The 19,410-nt window shown below is 52.6% G+C and overlaps 1 protein-coding gene across 2 annotated transcripts in view; it reads left to right on the plus strand.

Annotated features, from left to right (window-relative positions):
* ABCC1 (ATP binding cassette subfamily C member 1 (ABCC1 blood group)) overlaps window positions 1-19,410 on the plus strand; it is a 154,153-nt gene that overhangs the window by 56,019 nt on the left and 78,724 nt on the right. For both annotated transcript variants that reach the window (XM_075564550.1, XM_075564551.1), the window contains exons 6-7: window positions 14,316-14,377; window positions 17,840-17,971. In XM_075564550.1, coding sequence (XP_075420665.1) covers window positions 14,316-14,377; window positions 17,840-17,971 — 194 coding nt within the window. The remainder of the gene's footprint in view (window positions 1-14,315; window positions 14,378-17,839; window positions 17,972-19,410) is intronic.

The raw sequence follows: 19,410 nt of genomic DNA on the forward strand, positions 1-19,410 counted from the left end.
AACTTCTCTGCTGGGTTCAGTAACCTGTTGTAATAGACACACAGAACGTGCAGACATGATTCACGACTGGACTTTCTGCTCCCACCAATAGTCACCGTCGCAGAAACCCACAGGGGAGTGTTGATGAGTCAGCACTGACCCGATGGCAGAGAGTTTGGTTTATTAGGGAAGTTAGCAGATGACCATTCAGGATGAGAAACTCCATCCAGGACAGCTGCTTTTCAGCTGTGCCCCTGTCCCCAACTTACCTCTCTCTGGTCCTCAGCCTCTCAGCCACTTAGCCCCTTGCCCTCTGCTTTGCTTGGGCGAGTGCCCCCTTTGTGCTGCTGATACATGGTCAGAGGGCGCCCCACTCCACCATAAGCCTCTTAAGCCTCGCTGTCAAAGAATGCAGCTGTATCTCTGTGGATCAGCAAACTGTGATTCTCTGCTTGAGCACCTGGGGGGAAACACCCAAGGGCCGCCTGGGCTTGTTCTGTGGGCAGGAAGCCCGCCGATCTGTTCTGTCTTGTGCCCTTGATTCTGCTGCCTCAGCTGCTACTTCTCTGTGAGAAGTCCCCTGAATCGAAGGGGTTCCGTGTGGTGATCTCAAGGCCCAAAGGTGCACTGTGCTCATGGCTCCTCTTTCTTGATGGCCGTGAGAACTCCCACTGCCTACTTCTGCAGCCGCTCCTTTGCATTCGGGTGGGATGGCAAGACGGACCTGTTTCCATGTTCGAGTTTCCCTGTTGGCACAGTACTACCCAGTCACTAGGAGCCTTGGTGGCTTAGTGGGTTACATGGGCTGTGAACTACAAGTCCAGTGGTTCAGAACCACCAGCTGCTCCTTGGGGGGAAAAGTGAGGCTTTCCACTCTGGTAAAGATTTCATCGTTGAAACCCACTGGGCAGCTGTACTCCGTCCTGTAGAACTGCTCTGAGTCAGAATTGACTCGAGGGCAGTGAGTTCGATTTGGGGGTTTGGCCGGTCATTGGGTGGAAGTTACAAAGACAACGGCCAGAAGAGCCTTGCCCAGCAGTGTGGGTGCATGTATGTGTGTGGGTAGGTCGTTGTGCATGCGTGTGTGTTCATTTGCCTGTATGTGCCTCTATGTATGTATGTATGTGTTGTGTGTGCCCTGCATGCTTTTGCATGTGTTCGTATACATGTGTGCACACGTGTCTTCGTATGTTTCTTAAGTGAATGCATGGCCATATGTAACTGTGTGCAAGTGTGTGGGTACACACGTCTGTTATAAATATTTACAGACACGTGTGGGTAAGCATTTGCTTGGGCTTCTGTATCTGTGTTTGTTGGCCTGTAAGTGTATATGTAATGTGTGTGTGTGTGTGTGTGTGTGTGTGTCTGCAGGTATCTCATCCTCACAAGAGCGGAGCCATCCTGGTTGAGGCGCCCACTGTGTCCTTCCAGTGTCCGCGGTGGTGGTTTACCGGTTTAGCAGTTGATGTGGGCAGGTGGCAGCAGTTTGTCCCCATGGGGAATGTTATGTAAATGTCAGGCTGTCCTGACGGGACAAGTCACAGCCACAGTGGCTGACAGATTTTGGGAGCTCTGAGATGAACCAAGCCCTGTGGGCCTGACAGGCTGGGGGCCAGGGTGGCAATCACCTGGCCCCTGTGAGCACATCTTTCTTTACGGACCTTCCTGGAGCGCCCTGTGGGGCAGGGAAGTCTCGGTTCTACATAGGGGTCACACAAGACTTCCCACCCGTGTGCCTGCCAGTCCATGTTGGCTGGAGCCTCGGTGGGTGTAGTACCCTTGCTGCAGCAGCTCCATGGGGTCTCTCCTTGTGCCCTGGGCTCCCCCAGCCAGGGTCAGGAGTGCCCACGTCAGAAAAGCATGCCTTGTGGGCACCTTTGGAGAATGCAGTGTACCCATGTGCTCTGCGGAAGCCAGCGGTCTAGCTGGGGAAACATGCGAATCATGCATTCTGTGGGTCGGCTACGGTGAGGGCAGGAGGCAGGTCACACGAGGAGTCCCCAGGTCTGTGACTCTGGGCAGGCTGAGCCTTCTCCCCCCACCTGAGGGCCGTCCTCTTGCAAATGGGTCAGGACTCAAGTTGTGTTGGAGCTCCCGCTGGTCCCCACGCCCCCCACAGACCCTGAGGCCTGCCAGGACCCTCCTCTGCTGTTTGAGCCCTCTGGACCAAGGCGAGGAGAGCCAGCCTCCTAGCATGGAAGCAGTGGGGGTGGGGGGCGATCACATGTGGCCTGTCCTCAGGGACCGAGGTCAGCCAGGGTGTTGGCCTGCAAGCATTGAGTTCCTCCCTGGTGCTGAGTCACTGAGACAGGCATCTTCCCCAATGGGCCCTGTGCCCATTCCATGACTCAGACATCTATTCTGGGTCCTGGTGTGGGTGGGGCTGTCCCCCTCCTCTGTCCTCCGGTCCTGGGCTGACTGGCTCAGGGGGAGGCACAGGGGTTTCCCTAGGCTCTGCCTGCCTGGGCCTCCAGTGAGCTTACTGCTCTGGGTGGGGGTCGGGGATTTCCATATGCAGACTGACAGAGTGGGGAGTCGGGGATAGGGGGAATCAAAGCCAAATGAGGTTGCTTAGCTTTTCGCTGCTCAAAGCTTGGGCCACGGGCCAGCAGTGCCCACCATGCAGCATCCTCTGGAGTTGCGGTTTTCAACCTGTGGGTTGCGACCCCTTTGGGGGGGTCGCCCGATTCATCACAGTAGCCAAATGACAGTGACGAAGTAGCAATGAAAGTAATTTTATGGTTGGGGGTCACCACACCATGAGCGGCTGTCTTAAAGGGTCGCGGCCTAAGGAAGGTTGAGAACCGCTGCTGTGGAGTGTGTTGGAAGATGGCGAGTCGGGCCTGCTGAATCAGTTTCATTTCATCAGGCACCCGGCTCGTTCCTGCTTGAGAAGCAGCCAGAGGAGATGCCCAGTGAACTTGGAGTAAGAGATTTTGCGGTCCCTCAGTGAACATCCCCACACTTACAGGACTGTTGACAGTCCTGTCCCATGAGCCCGTGTACGGTCCCTTTCACCCCGATTCTGCAGTAAGCCTTTTGCAAAACTTGCTTTATCATATGAACACCCCATGGGTTTTAATTGGAAGTCTGTTACCTCCTTGGACATGCATCAGTACCTGTCACCTGGATGTTCCAGCCTATGCAAATTCTGAGCTGGCAACCACGCCTTTCCCAGGTCTCCACAGGGTGAAATTTGCATATGAGGAAAGGGAAGACTCTTCAAAGCATCCAAATTCCGGTTTCCTCTCCCTTTCTCCGCATTGCTTGAGAGCCCTCAGGGTTCTGGAGTGCTCTTCTTCCTTACTTGCCTTCTCACGGGCCGCGGGAGCAGTAGCCTGTTTCATAGATTGAGCATGGGGAATGTGCAGCCCGAGGGTCCTGTCAGGCTGAGCAATTACCGACACCAGCTAACATCACATGCCTCACCACAGAGAAGCCGTTCCAGCCACCACCTTAAAAGCCAAACTCACTACCATTGAGTCGATTCCAACGCATGGCAACCCTGTGGGACAGGGCAGAGCTGCCCCTGTGGGTCTCTGAAACGGCAGCTCTTTATGGAAGTAGAAAACCTTGTTTTTCTCCCATGGAGGAGCTGGTGGGTCTGAGCCACTGGCCTTTGGCTGACAGCCCAACCAACGTGTACCCACTCCAGAGCTCACTGGCTAGCGCATTCCAAACCAAAGTCACTGCCATCGAGTCAGAGCTGACTCACAGCGAGTCCTGTGGGTTTCGAAGACGGTAACTGTTGGCGGGAGGAGAAAGTCCCAGTCTTTCTCCCCAGGAGCTGCTGGTGGTTTTGAACTGTCGCCCATGTGGATCGCAGCCCAGTGCATAACCACAACACAACCAGGGCTTTCTAGCCATCCCATCAGAGGTAAGTTCATTGAAAGTTTGGCCGGTGTGGCCCATGAATGATGCAATAAACATCCAAGTGGCAGAAGCAAAGGCACAGAACCCTTGTTCAAGATGAAGAAGACACCCAGGTCTTAGATCTGAAAGTCCCACTAGATTCTCACATTCCAACTTCCTTTTTCTCCAGCCCTCCCCCAGGGCCCACCCAACACAGGTCCTTGGGCCCCACCCTTGGCGTTTCTGATTCAGCAGGTCTGGGTGGGGCCTGAGGTTTTGCAGTTCTAACAAGTTCCTAGGGGAAGCCATGCTGGTGATAGAGGCCACCCTTTGAGCGCCTCTGCCCCGAGCTGCTGCTGGGCACGGAAATGGTGCGAGGAGAGTAACTGGCAGAAGCTCCCCATGAGAACGAAAGCCGGAATGGGAACCAGAACGTCTGTGGGGACCAGAGAATTTCTAAAAGCCAGAGTGCTAAGGACGATGTGTTCACACTTCTGCTTTGAGATAATTACCAGGTCTCTTCGGGTGTGTGCTCTGCTGCACCAAATTACTTCAAACCACAGGGCTTTGGGCTGGTTTACCTGGTGCCAAATGTAGATGCCAAAGAACACAGCGGTCTCTGCATCAATCAGGCCTTTCCTCCCTGGGCCTCTGCCTTGGCCAAGACTCGTCTGAATCATGCCACGTCTGAACGAGTGGGAAACCGGTTAAGAACTCTTTCTCCGCCCCAGCGGCTGGGAAGCCCCAGTGAGCCCCACAGATTTTGTTGTTGCGTGGAATCATCCACTTGCCGTTTCCCACCTTCGTGGTTCAGCCTCTGGTACTTCAGAGCTCCACCTGTCTTTGTCACCGAATCAATATTTCTGTATCAGATAAGGACTGTGGAAACCGGCTCCCAAATGGATCCGTTTCCTTTTCAGGGAGAATAAGGGGGCCGTGTGGCAATCGGAAGCAATGGCAGGTTATCTGGAAATCAGTGTTAGGAGTGAGCCTGAGGAACGGGGCTGGGGAGGAGAGTTGCACCAATCCCTCGTGGCGTGTAAATGGTTGTTGGTTGTGGTGTGCCGTCGGGTTGTGGCAGTCCCAGAGGACAGCGTAGAACTGCCTGCCCCACAGGTTTCCAAAGCTGTTTGTCATCTTTGCAGCAATAGGCTGCGATGACACCATGCTCCCAAGGAGCCGCCGGTGGGTTTGAACTGCCAACGCCTCACTTAGCTGTGGAGCGCTTCACCATTGTGCCACCAGGTACAACGTGGAAACGGCAACATGTCTGCTCCGTTCACTGGGCGACTTTCCACCGTGGCCTGCACTCCCTGGGGCCCGCTGGATGGAGGCGCACTCTTCTCTGCGCGGTGTCTGTTAGGCTCTCAGGAGGGAGCCTTGTCTGTGAACCTGGAAGGGGGTGCTTCACACTTGCCTGGCAGCACGGCAGAAGGAAGTTCTGACCATCTGCTTTCAAGATCGTAGCCACGCACATGCTTCGGAGCGCAGTTCTGTTCTCAAACTGTGGTCGCAACTTGATGGCAGGGGGGCTCTTTGGTCTTAGTGATTTTGGTGAGGGTGCTGCTGGGCATAGCTGAGTCTAAACAGAATAAACTCACCTTCAGTGGTATACAGTCAAGAGATGGTTTCCTTGCTGACCCCCAGTGGGAGTTGCTGAGCTTTGGAGAATGCCAGCCTGTATGAAGCCCCTATTTCTGGCCCCTGCTGAGCAAAGGTGAGAGATGCCTCTCCAGTGGAGGGATGGAGCAAGCCCTGCTTCCAGCAAGTACAGGCAGCCCCTCAGGACACAGGACTGTGTCTTCAGCTGGACACTGGTCCCTGACACGGGCACTTGTGTGTAATGGGCAGCTTGCACATCTGTAGTCAGAGCTGACATTGAGACGGAGAGAAGATTGAATGTGGAGTCCAAAGATCTGCCCTTGGGTTCCTGATTTCACCCCTTCCAGGACAAAGTAGGCTAACCAGTGGGCCCCTCACCCAGAGGCCAGCAGTTGTAACCAGCCACGCCGTGGGAGAGAGGTGTGGGAGCGTCCGACTGTCCCCACCGGGCAACTCCACTCTGTGTCACAGGCTTACTGTGAGTGGCAGCTGCCTGTGGGGGTAGCTTCTGCCCCCTTTTGATTTAATCGCTGTCTACAGGGTGCCACGAAGCTAGGTGGGAAGAAGCAGTTGGTACACTTGTTCTGTAAAGAAATACTAGTAAACATTTCAGCTCTTGCGGGCTGTGTGGCTTCTATAGCAACTGCTGCCGATGCTGTGGACAGTATGTAGATCAACAGTGTGTTAGTCCGGGTGTGCTGGACAAACAAATTAATAGACACTCGTGTATCTGTGTGTAAGAAAAAGGCTTATACACAAGATCAATTGAATACTGAGAAAACATCACAGCCCAGTGCCGGTCAAGTCCATAGTCCAATATTAGCCCATATGTCCGATATCTATAAAGCCCTCTTCAGACTCACAAAACACACGCAATGATGCTGAATGCAGGAAGATCACAGGCCAGTGGGCACAAGGTCTTGTGGATTCGGTGGTGTTGTAAGCATCTCAGCGCTGTCAGAGGTCTCCACGTGGCTTCTCCAGTTCCCAGGGCACAGGATCTGTCAGCGTAGTGCCATGTGTCATGTCAGCAGAGCGTCTCTCAGGGAGTAAGCTGGGAGTCTGTCCCACCTCCAAAGAGGAATACAGGAATGTCCAGCATCCTCAGGTGAAGGCCATACCCACACAGAGACCTCACTGGCTATACAATGATTGACTCCACCCCTTCACTCATAATCCTCTCAAATTGACACCAGGTTATTTAAGTACCACAAACGGATATTGACAAAAAGCTAGCAGCCAGCCTGTGGGCTGCAGTTGGCTGAAGCCCCCTTGTCAATAATGTATCATGTGGAGTGCTTGATAAGCCAGGGGGCTTCAAAAACCACAAATTGTCGTTACTACTTTTACCTCTACCACTTTCAATGGTGGCACACCGGGTGTGGTGCACGTGACGCACGGACTTATCGGCTCACTGCCAGCAGAAAGCTTGGTGGCGCAGGCCCACCCTGAGGTGGCACAGAAGGAAGGCCTGGTGCTCTGTGTCCCAAACTTGCACCCCTGAAACTTGGGGCGTGGGGGGCACAGCTCTATTCTGATGCAGGGGGACTGCCATGAGCGCACAGGCATGTGTTCATGTGTGGAGGGCATGTGTTCCGTTAGGTTTGCTTGCTTTGGCTCGTGGGTTATGAAAACAGGCTGACCTGGTGTCGGGCACTGTATTAAACCTGCTGTATTCGCTTTTGTTGGGTGCCGCCCCCACCCCCAGCTGAGATGAAGCCCTCCCCCTAACCATGGTGCCACACTGCTTCACACATTCACCAGCCCTCGGGGCTCCTTCAGCTCTGTGGTGGTGATGGTTCTGTGTTTAGATCGTCCGGAGGCAATTTTACAGAGCACATTAGCCTCCCATTCAATCACATACACATGCTTTGTGTTGTGAGACTTGTTGGCATGCCCTCCAGGGACCTGCACTCTCCCCACTTCTTCCCTGGGTTTCTGGTCAGCACCCACCCATGCTCCCCACCCCTTTCTGTGTTCAGAACTGTGCTGCTGGGCACATGCCGCCCTTTCTGTTTTTTAAGGTGGATTGTTCTGCGCAGGAAGCTCGGCCCAGGCATACGTTGTTCACTTTATAGGATCTCTGGGAGGGGGTGAGTTCCAGGGGGGAAGGGTGCCCAAGGGCCACAGGCTCAGGGTTCCAACTCTCCACTGGACCAGTCGGTCAGGGTGATTTTATCATTTTGAACTTTGTTTGGCAAGGACTCCCGCTTTGCCCTGGCCCTTCGGTTGTGCTCCTGATCGGAGTGGTCGGTCGTGGTCAGCCTGGCACCACCTAGTCCTTCTGGCGGAGGCTGTGACTCGGGTGGTCCGTTCGTCCTCCGAACTCATTGCTCCTTTGCGTCTTCACCTCCCTCCACTCTCCTTTGCTTCAGACAGGAAGAGATGAGTCGTCATTTCTCACGCCTACACGCCCCTAGTCCCCCAGTGGCACCGCAGCGATGTGGAAAGTAGAACATGGTCTTCGTGGTCTGTGACGCTGTGTCAGCTCACCGAGAAGTCTGTGCCCTAAGCCCTCAATCCAGCGCAGTTGCTCATTTCCTCAAAGTGGCTACGATGTTTGTGTAACCTGCCTCTCCATCTCCCTAATACACCTGGATGTATTTGCAGCAATACAGTGTGTCTATAGAAATCGTGTGTGTGTGTGTGTGTGTGTGTGTGTGTGTGTCCTCTCCTATGCTGCTCCTGTTCAGTCTACAGGTAGGTCTCTTCCCCTGGCCATCTTTGTTGGTTATTACTGTTCCTGTGTATGCGAGAGTGTTTGCCATTGTTGTGCGTATGAGTGTTTACCGTTGTTGTGTATGCAAGAGTGTTTACTGTTGTGCATGTGATAGTGTTGTCTATGTGGTTGCTCAGGTCTTGCTGTGTTGTCCTCTTTCTTCCTGTGAGCACCATGCCTTCCCTTCCCCAGGTTAATCCATGTCTACTATCCTGTCCTCCGCCCCTGCTGCTTCCATCCCTGGTAACATCCCAGACTTTTCTGGACCTTCTGTGGCAGTGCCCTCATGGAATAGGCGTCCTTTCATCATTGACTCCGCTCTGCATCGCGGCTGCCAGAGTGCATGCACGTCGTGGCATGTTCTGCGGATTCCTGGGTGTTCTCACACCGGGCATTAGTAGTCCATTGTGGGTGGGGACCCGAGTTCTTTGATCAGGACTGTTTTTTGTGTGACTCATTTAATATCTTCTTTTGCGGCGGGGCTGTGCCAGTGTACTACCGCAGTCTGTGTGGATAGGTAGACTGGTTTTAGAAACGTGTCCACTTCTTTCCAGCTTGTCAGTTTTGTGGGGTGCAGTTTTTCATGGGTTCCTCTCCTCCTTTTTACTTGCGTTGGCTCCACTGCAACTTATGTTCTGTGCATCCTCTCTTTGCTTTTGTTAATTTGGCCAATGGGATTTTTTTAAATCATTCATTTTATTGGGGGCTCTTATAGCTCTCATAACATCCCATACATCATTTGCATCAAGCATATTTGTACATATGTTGCCATCATCATTTTCTAAACATTTACTTTCTATATGAGCCCTAGGAACTGTAACTTTAAAAAAAATCATTTTTATTGGGGGCTCATACAACTCTTATCACAATCCATCCATCCATCCATTGTGTCAAGCACATTTGTGCATTTGTTGCCTTCATCATTCTCAAAACATTTGCCTTCTACTTGAACCCTTGCTATCAGTTCCTCATTTTTTCCCCTTCCTGCCCCCCTTGGACAGTGGTTTATATTCATCTTTCCAAAGAAACAACTTCTAGTCCTGTTGATTCTATTTGTTTTTGTTTTATTTATTTCTTCCCTGATTAAAAAAATATATTTCCTTCCTCTTGTTGTGTGTTCTGTTTTGCTGCTTTGTTTCTAGATGTTGGGTCACGGCGCTGATTGTTAGCCTTGCTTTTTCTGAGGTAGGTACGGGTTGCTGTAAGTTGATCTCTGAGCACTGCTTTGCTGTGCCCCAAAGGTTTTGATATGCAGGGTTTTCAGGTGGTTCTAGGAAGTTAATTTCTTCTGTTACTCAGTTTTATTCTGCCCTGAAGCAGGGTGTTATTCAGGTCCTATGTTCTTGATCTTGGGGTTCCACCTCTGTTCTTTTGACTGTATAGCATCGCGATCTGGGGACGTGTGCTGTGTTCCTTTGATCTTTGTGAATTTGCTGATGTTTATTTTGTGGCCTACCACAGTGGTCTGTGACAGAGAATGACTTTTATGTCCCGGGAAGGGATGTGTGCGGCACCGCCTCTGGGTGGAGAGTTCTCTAGTTGACTGTGAGATCAAGTGGGCTGATTGTGTTCTTTGGATCGGCTCTGTTTTGGTAAGGGGCCCTAGTGACGCAGTGGGTCACAACTTGGGCTGCTAGCCCACAGGTCAGCAGTTCGAACTCACTAGCCACTCCCCTGGAGAAAGATGAGGCTTTCGACTCCCATAGAGTTTCTGTCTCCGACACCCAGCGGGGCAGTTCTGCCCTGTGCCGTAGGGTCACCGTGAGTCAGAATGGATGGCAGTGAGGGAGAGAACTTGGTTGAGTTTTTGCGTAGTCTTGTCTTCATGGTGGGTGATGCGGTTTTAAAGTCTGATTCTGTTCCTGTGGAGTTGTCTGTCTCTATCAGTTCTGCTCGATTGACTTTATGGATTTTGGAACTCTTTCCCTAGGTTTAAGGAGATCTACTAGGGCTGTGTTCTCTTGTTATGTTGTTGTTTCTTTGAAAATCAGAGATTAATAAAATCTCCCCTGCCTTTTTTGGCTCCCCATCCCTCTGGGACGTTTTCCCCCACCATTCTTTCAATTTTAGATTATCTCCAGGTGTCTGGGGTACGTCTCTTGTCATGAAGTCACGGGGTCACGGTTTCTTGCCCATCCTGCGCTTTTTTGTCTCTTGACTGGCACATTGAGCCCATTTACATTCAGTGTAATTATTCATCGGTGTGGATTGACCGTCCACGTTGTTGTGTGCTTAAAACTAACCTACCTTTGTACTAGTGCCCGTGACTTCTTTGACCCGTGTATGTTTCTGGACGGGATCCGTTGGCTCTTTTCCTTCATGGTCTGTTGAGTTTCTGGATCCACATAGAGTTTTCTCCTTTTTTTGTGTGTTCAGAAGGTTTATGCCTTTTCCTTGTTGGGACTTTGACATTTCCTTGTATCTTCCTAAGTTTGAAACCATGTCTCTATCTTGACAGCGCCGTCCTGCCGCCTCCTCCGCCGCCTGCAGGTGGGCAGGTCCACGGGGAAGGGACTCCCTCCCTGTCTTGCTCACAGCCTCGTCCCTGGCCTTCAGGCCTGCCAGCAGCGCCTCCCCAAATATTGACCAAAGCAATAAGCCAGCCACTGCCAGCTGGGCTGCAGCCCCGCCTCCACACTCTGCCAGCACCCGTAGCTTCTTGAAGTTGTAGGGCTGTGGTGAAGTGACCTTCCTTCATGATGCCCTGGGTTATGTGTTTATGTGTTGGGCTACTAACCACGGGCCAGCAATTGGAACCCACCAGTCACCCAGAGGGTGAAAGAAGAAGCCTTCTGCCCCTGTAAAGATAGTCAAACCCACAGGGGTGGCTCTGTAGGGCCCCTGCTGCATCAGAATGAACTCAATGGCCTAGGGGGTGGGGGGGGGTGGCTTTCAGCAGTTCGAAACCACTGGCCGCTCCACAGGAGGAAGCTGAGGCAAATTACAGACTCTGGCAACTCCCGGGTTTGATAGGGCCGCTCTATAGGAAGTGGGAGACAGAGGGGCTTTCTGGTCCTGTAAACAGTAGTCAGTCTCACACCCCCGGGGCGTCGTACCTTGTCCTGTAGAGGTGCTCTGAGTCGGCATTGATGACTCTGGCCAGGAGTTTGGATTGGGTTTTATGGGTCAGAAGCCCCTCGATGACAGTGAGTTTGGTTTTTGCTTTTTTGGGGGGGCAGGGGGGAGGTGTGTGAAGGCCCCTCGTAGCGCCGTGGGTTAAGCACTGGACCACTGGCCACGAAAGCCACGGCTCAAACTCCCCAGGAGAGGGATGGAGCTGCTTCTATGAGAACTTTGCCTTGGAAAGCCCTGGCCCAGTTTCCTCACAGGGCTGCTCGGAGCCCCAGTCACCCGGAGGGCACTGTGCCTGCGGGTCAGTTGGTTGGACCCTGTGTGAGCCTCAACAGGTACCCTAACATTGCCTCCTCAGTTCATGACTTTTTGCCCAAAGAAGGTCATGAGCCAGGCCGCCACTCGCCATCTGTGTCACCCTGGGGGCATTTCTGGACTTGCCCAGCTCGCCCTCCCCTCTGTAGAGGCACCGTGAATCAGGACGGGCATGATGGCTACCTGTGGGCAGGAAGTTGTGGGCTCTCCTAGGACCAATAACAGCCTACGCGCAAATGTGTGCACCCAGCCTGCGAAATGCCGCCACCCTCTCCACGATCCTGCCCTGCTTTTCATAGAAATGCACCAGTCTGTCGCTCTGAAAGAGAAGGAAGCTTTGTGTGCTTCTGGTATCTTTTTATTTGAACACCATTTGACTCATAAAAATAACATGTAAAGGCCTTGTGTCCCCTTGTTTAAATGCGTTGTTCTGACCTCCCCCGATTTCACAAGGGAGGAGAATCAAGCTTGGCCACAGCCCAAGGCTGATTGCTCTGAGCTGGAGGTTGGAGGTTAGCTATGCCTCTAGGAGCCGCCCCCCGCCTCCCCCCTGCCAGCAATTGCCCCTCCATGGCCCAGGCTACTTCTCTGCTGGGTCCAACCATCTGTTCCCGTGCGTACAGAACATGCTCCTGATGATGGCGCTTCTCAGGGGAGTCAACAGGTTTACAGTTCAGGATGAGAAACACGCAGAACACAGGTCCTTGGTGGGAAAGCCTCTTCTCGGCCACGCGTGCATTCATGACTCTCTCCTGCCCTTGGCTTCTTAGCCACTGCTCTGGCAGGATTGTGAAGCCCCTCTAGCTCTGTGGATAATGCCCTGAAGGCACCCTACCACACCCAAAGGCGGTCAGCTCTCCCTCCCCAGACAGATGCCAGTGAAGTACCCAACACTGCGAGCCAACCACCTGCCTGCAAACGCTCAGCCTTCTCACTCTGCAGGCCAGGAAGCCCACCACGCCCTCTCATGCTCTCAGTGCGTCCCCACTGCCACTTCTCTGGTGTCACAACGCAGGGATCCCCGGGTCCACAGGACGTGGTCCACTCCTGGCTCTTCTTCCTTGATGCTGCTGAGATCCTTGATCCTGCTCTGCGCTGCCTCATTGAAAGCCCAATGAGATGGCAAAACCGACCAATCCCCACCCCCTCCCCCTTAGAGTTCCACACGCTCTCCTTCCGTGGTCCCACTCCAGAGGTGCCATCCACGTGCGTCCATTAGCCATTTGATCCTGGTGGGCTACAGACAGCCCACGGGTGCACAGTCCCACCCGGTCACCTGGCGGGATTTACAAGGGATAACTGAAGCGTCATAGCACGCAGTTCCCTGCACCACCAACCACCCATCACCCTGTTCTTCTCCATGGTCTTCCCTGGAAGCTGAGTTCGTGCAATGGCGACAGCATCCTGCAGCACGCCTCACAATGGCAACCAGAGTTCCTCAGTGCCCTGGCACATCGCAGCGAGCCCTGTGGCTGTAGAGAGCTGTGGTCCATGTCCGTCCCCCACCCCCCCCACCCCCCCACCCCCACCACCAGCATCCTTCGGAGCTGTTCCTGCCCACCCTTGTCTCGTTGGCCGCAGAGCGTGTGCATCTAGGATAGTTGGGGGAAATGCTCGCCCATTTGCCAATGGCCAGGGGGTGTGCTCGTCGGCCTGAGCCACTTTTGAGACCGTGACCCCACCACACTTATCCTTGGCATGCCCTGCTGGTGGGTGTGGCACCATGCTCTTATCCTGTGGTTTCCGGCTCCAGCCATTTGCCAAGGAGCATCTGGGAGTTCCTCGGCAAACAATAGCAGCCATAAATGCCCACGCCGTGGTCCCACCCCAGACCAAGTTTAATTCGCGTGCAAGGAGCGAGGCCTGGGCCTGGTGTTGTGAACGTGCTTCCCGGCCGCCCCCCCTGGATGGAAACCACTTGGACAGACCTGGCTTTCTCCCGAGGCCTCTTCTTGTATGGGCACCTCCCTTGGGGGTGAATCCAGGCCCCCAGAGGTAGAGCTTCACCTGGTCTCTACACCAGTCACCTATGGAGTCCCCCATGCTTCCCCTATCACCACCCTTGAGACGCCCCACTCTAGAGTCAGTCTAAGTGGACCAGCCCACACGATCCCCTTCTCTGGATCTGACAGTTCTCTGCTGTGACTCAGGCCTCCTGGAGACAGCTCTCGTTAGGATTGCAGATGTTAGCACAAAGTCTGGTGGTGCGGCAGGTTAAGTGACACCCTGCTAACTGAAAGGTCAGCCCGTAAAGGGGGACAGCAGCTCCACTCGGTCAGACAGGGTCCCTGTGAGCTTCATGGACCCCACAGCAGTGAGCTCCTTTTTCTAGCATGGGAGGCCAATCCGATGATCCAGCAGCAGCAGCAGTAGCAAAGCATCTGCCGAGGGTTCCCAGGGCGAAGCTGCTTGTCCCAGAGAGGGCACGTCACCTTCCCTTCCCTGACCAAGGCTTCAGTGCACAGGGCTGCTAGGTGAAAGTTCGCCACAGTGGTGTGACCATCTGCTTCCGGAACACCAGCCCCTCAACCTTCTGTGGTGCACAGTCCTCCCCGGGTTCACATGGGGCGGCCGGGAGTTGGCTGTGCTGGTCCTGGCAGGGTGGTGGTGAGGACGAGCGGAGGTGGCCCGTGCGAAGGGCACAGGACAGAGCTCGCTGGTAGGGAAGAAGGCCCCGGGTCTGGGCTCCCGCCTGCTGGTAGGCAGAGAGCATTGGCATCGATAGAGGGCTCACTCATTCATTTTCTCACCCCCCACCTGTGTTTTTCTCCACCAGAATCCTTGCCCGGAGTCCAGCGCCTCCTTCCTTTCCAGAATCACCTTCTGGTGGATCACCGGGTAAGGCCATGGGCAGGGTGGTCGGTGTGTGAGCGCCTCCACTCAGCTCCCCACTGACCTCCACAGACACCCATTTCTGTTCTGGGCCTTGAATGTCAGCATGGTTTGCAGACTGTGTGTTGTTGTTACATTGAGAGCAATAACTTGACGTTCGTTCACTGCGCATCTCACGAGAAAAAGAATCCATTCTCTCAGCACAGTCAATGGGGATCAGAGACATACACACAGATCAACAAAGCAAAAACCCCAGAAGCCACCGTTGTCCACACTTTGATAGGCTTCCTCCTCCTCCTCTTCGTCTTCCACAACACCTTCTCTTGCACATTGTCAGAGTCCTACTGGACATCACGCCAGTCTTTCTTTGCTCCTTATGAGCCCTGTTGGCACCATGGATAAGGGCGCACCTGCTCACCAGAAGGTCGGCGGTTCAAGCCTGCCAGCTGCTTCCCAGGAGAAAGGTTTCTGCATTCATGGAGATAACCAGACCAAAACAATTCCTGTGAATTGATTCGAACCCTTTATCCAGAGTAGAACAGCCCCGCGGAGTGTCCAAGGCTTTAATGGCTATAGGAGCAGACTGATACATCTTTCTCCCGTGGAGCCACTGGTGGTTCGGACCCTCGACTTTTGGGTTAAGTACTTAACCACTGATTGACCAGGGAGCCGCTGTGGAACCTCGGAAACCCGATGAGGCAGTTCTCCTCCTCTGTAGAGTCCAGGAGCCCTGGTGGTGTGGTGGGTTAAGCCTCGGGCCACTAACCGCGAGGCTGCAGGTTCAAACACACCCCTTTCCTTAATGAGAAAAATGTGCCATCTGCTTCTACAAAGATGTGCCTCCTCTAGCCATATTTGAGGGATGCAAATAGCCATGTTATTATGCAGGGGGCATTGGGAAGCGAATTATTGTAGGCAGGTTAGAATTTAACACCAAGTCATTTGACTTCTCGTTTTTATTTTTTTTATTTTTATGCAAGGTAGAATTTGGATCATGGTAGTTGGTGGGGAGGAAGCCTTTAGGAACTGGGGGAAAGCTGTATTCTTCATCAGTGCTACATCACACCCTGACTGACTCATCTCCTCACCTAGACCCCACTGTATATATATATATTGTAGGTCAAAAGAGAAGTCATTGTTAGTGTTTAGCATTGACTTCTCTTTTGACCTACAGTATATATACTCGAATATAAGCCAGCCCGAGTATAAGCCGAGGTACCTAATTATTACCTGGGAAACCAGAAAAACTGATTGACTCGAGTATAAGCCTAGGGTGGAAAATGCAGAAACTATTGGTGAATTTCAATAATCAAAACAAATGAAAATTAAATTACTAAAAATTGAGACATCAGTGGGGTAATGTATTTAAACATTTATTTTAAATAAAAAACATAAGTAAAAGGACAAGTCATTTAACAGTAAACCAGCACAGTAAGTGGAAAATAGGTTCAATAAAAACAATAAGGTATCAACAATGATACCTTAAGAGTACTATTCCCTGAGCTCAATGAGCAATCAAGTTAAAATGTAAAGAGTTAAAATCCTTCAAAACCGGATTCCTCATCAGCATCCGTATCCCATTGCAGAGCTTCAGCTGGTGTGAGGTCATCATAGACACTGTCCTCACTGAGATCGCCGTCATCACCATCAGTGCTGTCATTTTCATACAAAGCGCAGTCTTCACTGCCATCCATAGCATTACTAATACTACATTTCTGGAAGGCACGTCGCACCCTGTCTTCTGGAATGTCTCCCCATGCATCTCGAACCCATTTTGCTATTAACTCTGTGTCAGGCTTCATGAGATTTCTGCCTTTTGTTAGGCTTGACCAGATGACATCCATTCATGCCACTGACCCGTGTATAAGCCAAACCCCAGTTTTTCAGCACATTTTTTTGTGCTGAAAAACTCGGCTTATACATGAGTATATACGATATTTTAAAATTCATTTTTAATATTTTCTACTTTTTGATACAGTTTTTTCTCTGTTATTGTTGTTAGTTTCTTATTCTTTTTTGGTATGATTTTCTGAACATGAGATCCAGGATAGATAGATGAATCTCTAGAGACACTAACTGGAGTAATGGTTTCTTGGGGCTATGGCAGGGGGTTGGGGGAAATAGGGAGCTAATAAAAATGAGCACAAGAAAAAAATGTTCTAAAATTGATTGTGATAATGATTGTATAACTCTTCTGGATATGATTGAGCTATTGGACTGTATCATGTGGCTTATATACCAATGAAACTGTCTAAAAATAAAATATAAATTCTAATACATACAGTCAACAACAACAACGACAAAAGATGTATAGCCTCGCAAACCCTCAGGAGCTGTTGTGGATTGCATTAAATTCCTCCACCCCTCTCTCTAAGCTTCATTCCTTGTCTTTACAAACTCTTCACAAACATCGTATTTCCTCAAGCAACCATTTTTCCTTACGCATGATTTTCATTAAAGAATGTTATTAGGGCCATTAGCGTGATTTGATTGTGGACCGTGGGTTGCCGCCTCTGGTGACATTTCTGGTTTGGGTCGCAGACTTGTTCTCTAAGTGCATGCTCTGCCTTGACCTTGAAGGGGCTTGCAGCAAGAAGGAAGGACGAAGGGGGGTAGAGTCCACAGCTTACTCTAATCAAGGTGAGTAGAGGTACAGGGCAGAGAACGTTTGCACACACACATCGCTAATCAATGCTGTTACAACCAGGGTTCCAGTGTAATGAGACGCACTGAGGCCGGAGGATTTACAAGTTGCCACATTTGCCCTATTCGACACAAATATTTGAAAGTATATTCCGGTCACCTTCATATCCCCTCCTGAATATTCTATATGCATCTCTTCTTTTAAAAGACCTTCTCCACCCACCCCCAGCCCCACCTTCCTGGGTGAGCTTACCAAATTAGCAATGGTTATTTGCTGTGGCCTGATGTCCACCCAAGCCCTGGTGGTGTGGTGAGTTACTTAACTGGGCTGCAAATTGCCAGCTCGGCAGTTCGGAAGCACCAGCCGTTCTGCAGGAAAAAAAGATGGGGCATTTCCTGCTTCCGGGAAGAGCTACAGCCAGGAACCCCCAAAGGAGCGGAGAAGCCCTGACCCGTGGGGTCGCTGAGTCAGAACTGACCCCACGGCAGGGAGTGGAGAGCTCGATACTGTCCACTCACAGGATCCAGTGTCGCAGCGGCTGTGTGGGAGACAGAGGGGGCTGTCCGCTTCCGTGACTGTGACAGCCCTGTGGGAAAGCCTGTGGGTCAGCTCCGCTCTGCCTTGCAGGTTCGCACTACGTAGGCATAGGCTTGGATGCAGCAGATTTGCTGAGAAAGACCCGCTTGTGCCCAGGTTTTCCCAACTGTACAGCCGCCTTGGGCTGCGTGAGTGAGGCGCCACCTCCCTCTAACTTTCAGACACTCACTGCTTCCCTTCTCTCTTCCTTCCTTCCCTCCCTCCCTTCCCTCACCTCGTGGCCACAGGTTGATGGTCCAGGGCTACCGCCAGCCGCTGGACAGCACAGACCTCTGGTCCCTGAACCAGGAGGACACCTCCGAGCAGGTGGTACCTGTTTTGGTGAAGAACTGGAAGAAGGAGTGCGCCAAGTCTAGGAAGTAAGTGTGCATGGTCCTGCCTTGGGGGGAGCCAGGAGCCCAGTCTAGGGTGCCCCAGACACCACCCACCCCAACTGTGGCCTGGAACAGTGGCTGGGGCCAGAGTCCCAAGTCTGGCCCTGGGCAAGTTGCCTCCAACCTGAGCGCTCATCTGTCTGCAGGGGGCTGAGTGTGACCCGTAGTTGGTCAGAAAAGCGACAGGAAATACCTGTGGAGGACTTGCTGTCCCTGCCTCCTTGAGTCAGCCCGCTTTCCCGCTCTCCGAGCATCTGGCAGGCTTGCTGTGGGTTTCTGCTGTCTCATGGTGACCGTGCGACATGCCAGCAACGGCCAGCCCCGCGCTGCGTGAGTGTTTAGCCAGGGGCTGATTGACTGTCAGCTATTTCTCCTGTGGGCTTGTTTGGCATCAGGCCAGGCCCTTCCCTGTGCAGGCCACATCCCCTCCATGAGGCCATCAGCTCTAACAATCCATCGGCATCTTGGGTATCAATGAGAAGGAGACGGCTGCCAACTCAAGTGGGATGAGCCGTTGCCTTGGGTCAGGCCCAGATTCCAGAGAAGCCGGGCCTGTACTAAGGAGTGTCCAGGGAACCCTGGTGGTGGTGGTACAGGGTGACTTGTGGGCAGTGGTTGGCCCCTATCTTTACGAGTGGGGCAGGGACAGAATCACTACCAGCTTCACCCCCAGGCTGATATTCCTCCTCCAAGGCAGAGGTCAGACAAGCCCCCGCCCTCTGAACTTGGTGCCACTCCTAACCCCAGCGGTAGCGCTCTCCACTTGTCTGGTGGGTTTGACAGTGCGTTATCGTGACCACATCCAACCCCCTGTGAAACTCGTGGTGACGGGCGGCTTGAGGAAGTAGCGGGATCAGGAACACTCAGGACGCAGTGGGTTGATCGAGATGGCCTCTTCTTAGCCGGACCTCCATGGTCATCCCTGCCTCTCAGACTCTTTCCCAGGTGGACCAGCGTGACAGAGCTCTTTCAGCTCAGCTACCACATGCCCACGTGTGTGCTCCTGGTTCTGCTGCCACGGCTGCCCTGCCGTGGCGTCTCACCGCCTCTCACTGCCTCTGGATGGCGGTAGGGCAGTGCAGGGCTCTCTGGGTATGCTTCCCACCTGGCTCTTCTTTCTCCATGGGAGTGAGGTCTTCCTTTCCACCTGTGGGATGGTTCATTTCGAACCTAGCAGGCTGACGGACCTAAACAACTCCTGTGTGAGGGATCACAACACCTTATTTGCGTGTTTCCACCCCCCAGGGTGGTGGTGGTGCCTTGTACGTGATTTACATCATTTTCAGGCCTCTTGGTGGACCACAGACACCCCACTCTTTTCTAATCCCACTCAATCACGATATGGGAGTTATAGGCAATGGCCAGGAGGGCCATATACGTGACTTCATTGCATGTACGACAGGTTCCTTACAGGCCCATAAGAT

The sequence above is a fragment of the Tenrec ecaudatus genome, chromosome 12 (assembly GCF_050624435.1).
Source record: "Tenrec ecaudatus isolate mTenEca1 chromosome 12, mTenEca1.hap1, whole genome shotgun sequence".
NCBI lineage: Eukaryota > Metazoa > Chordata > Mammalia > Afrosoricida > Tenrecidae > Tenrec > Tenrec ecaudatus.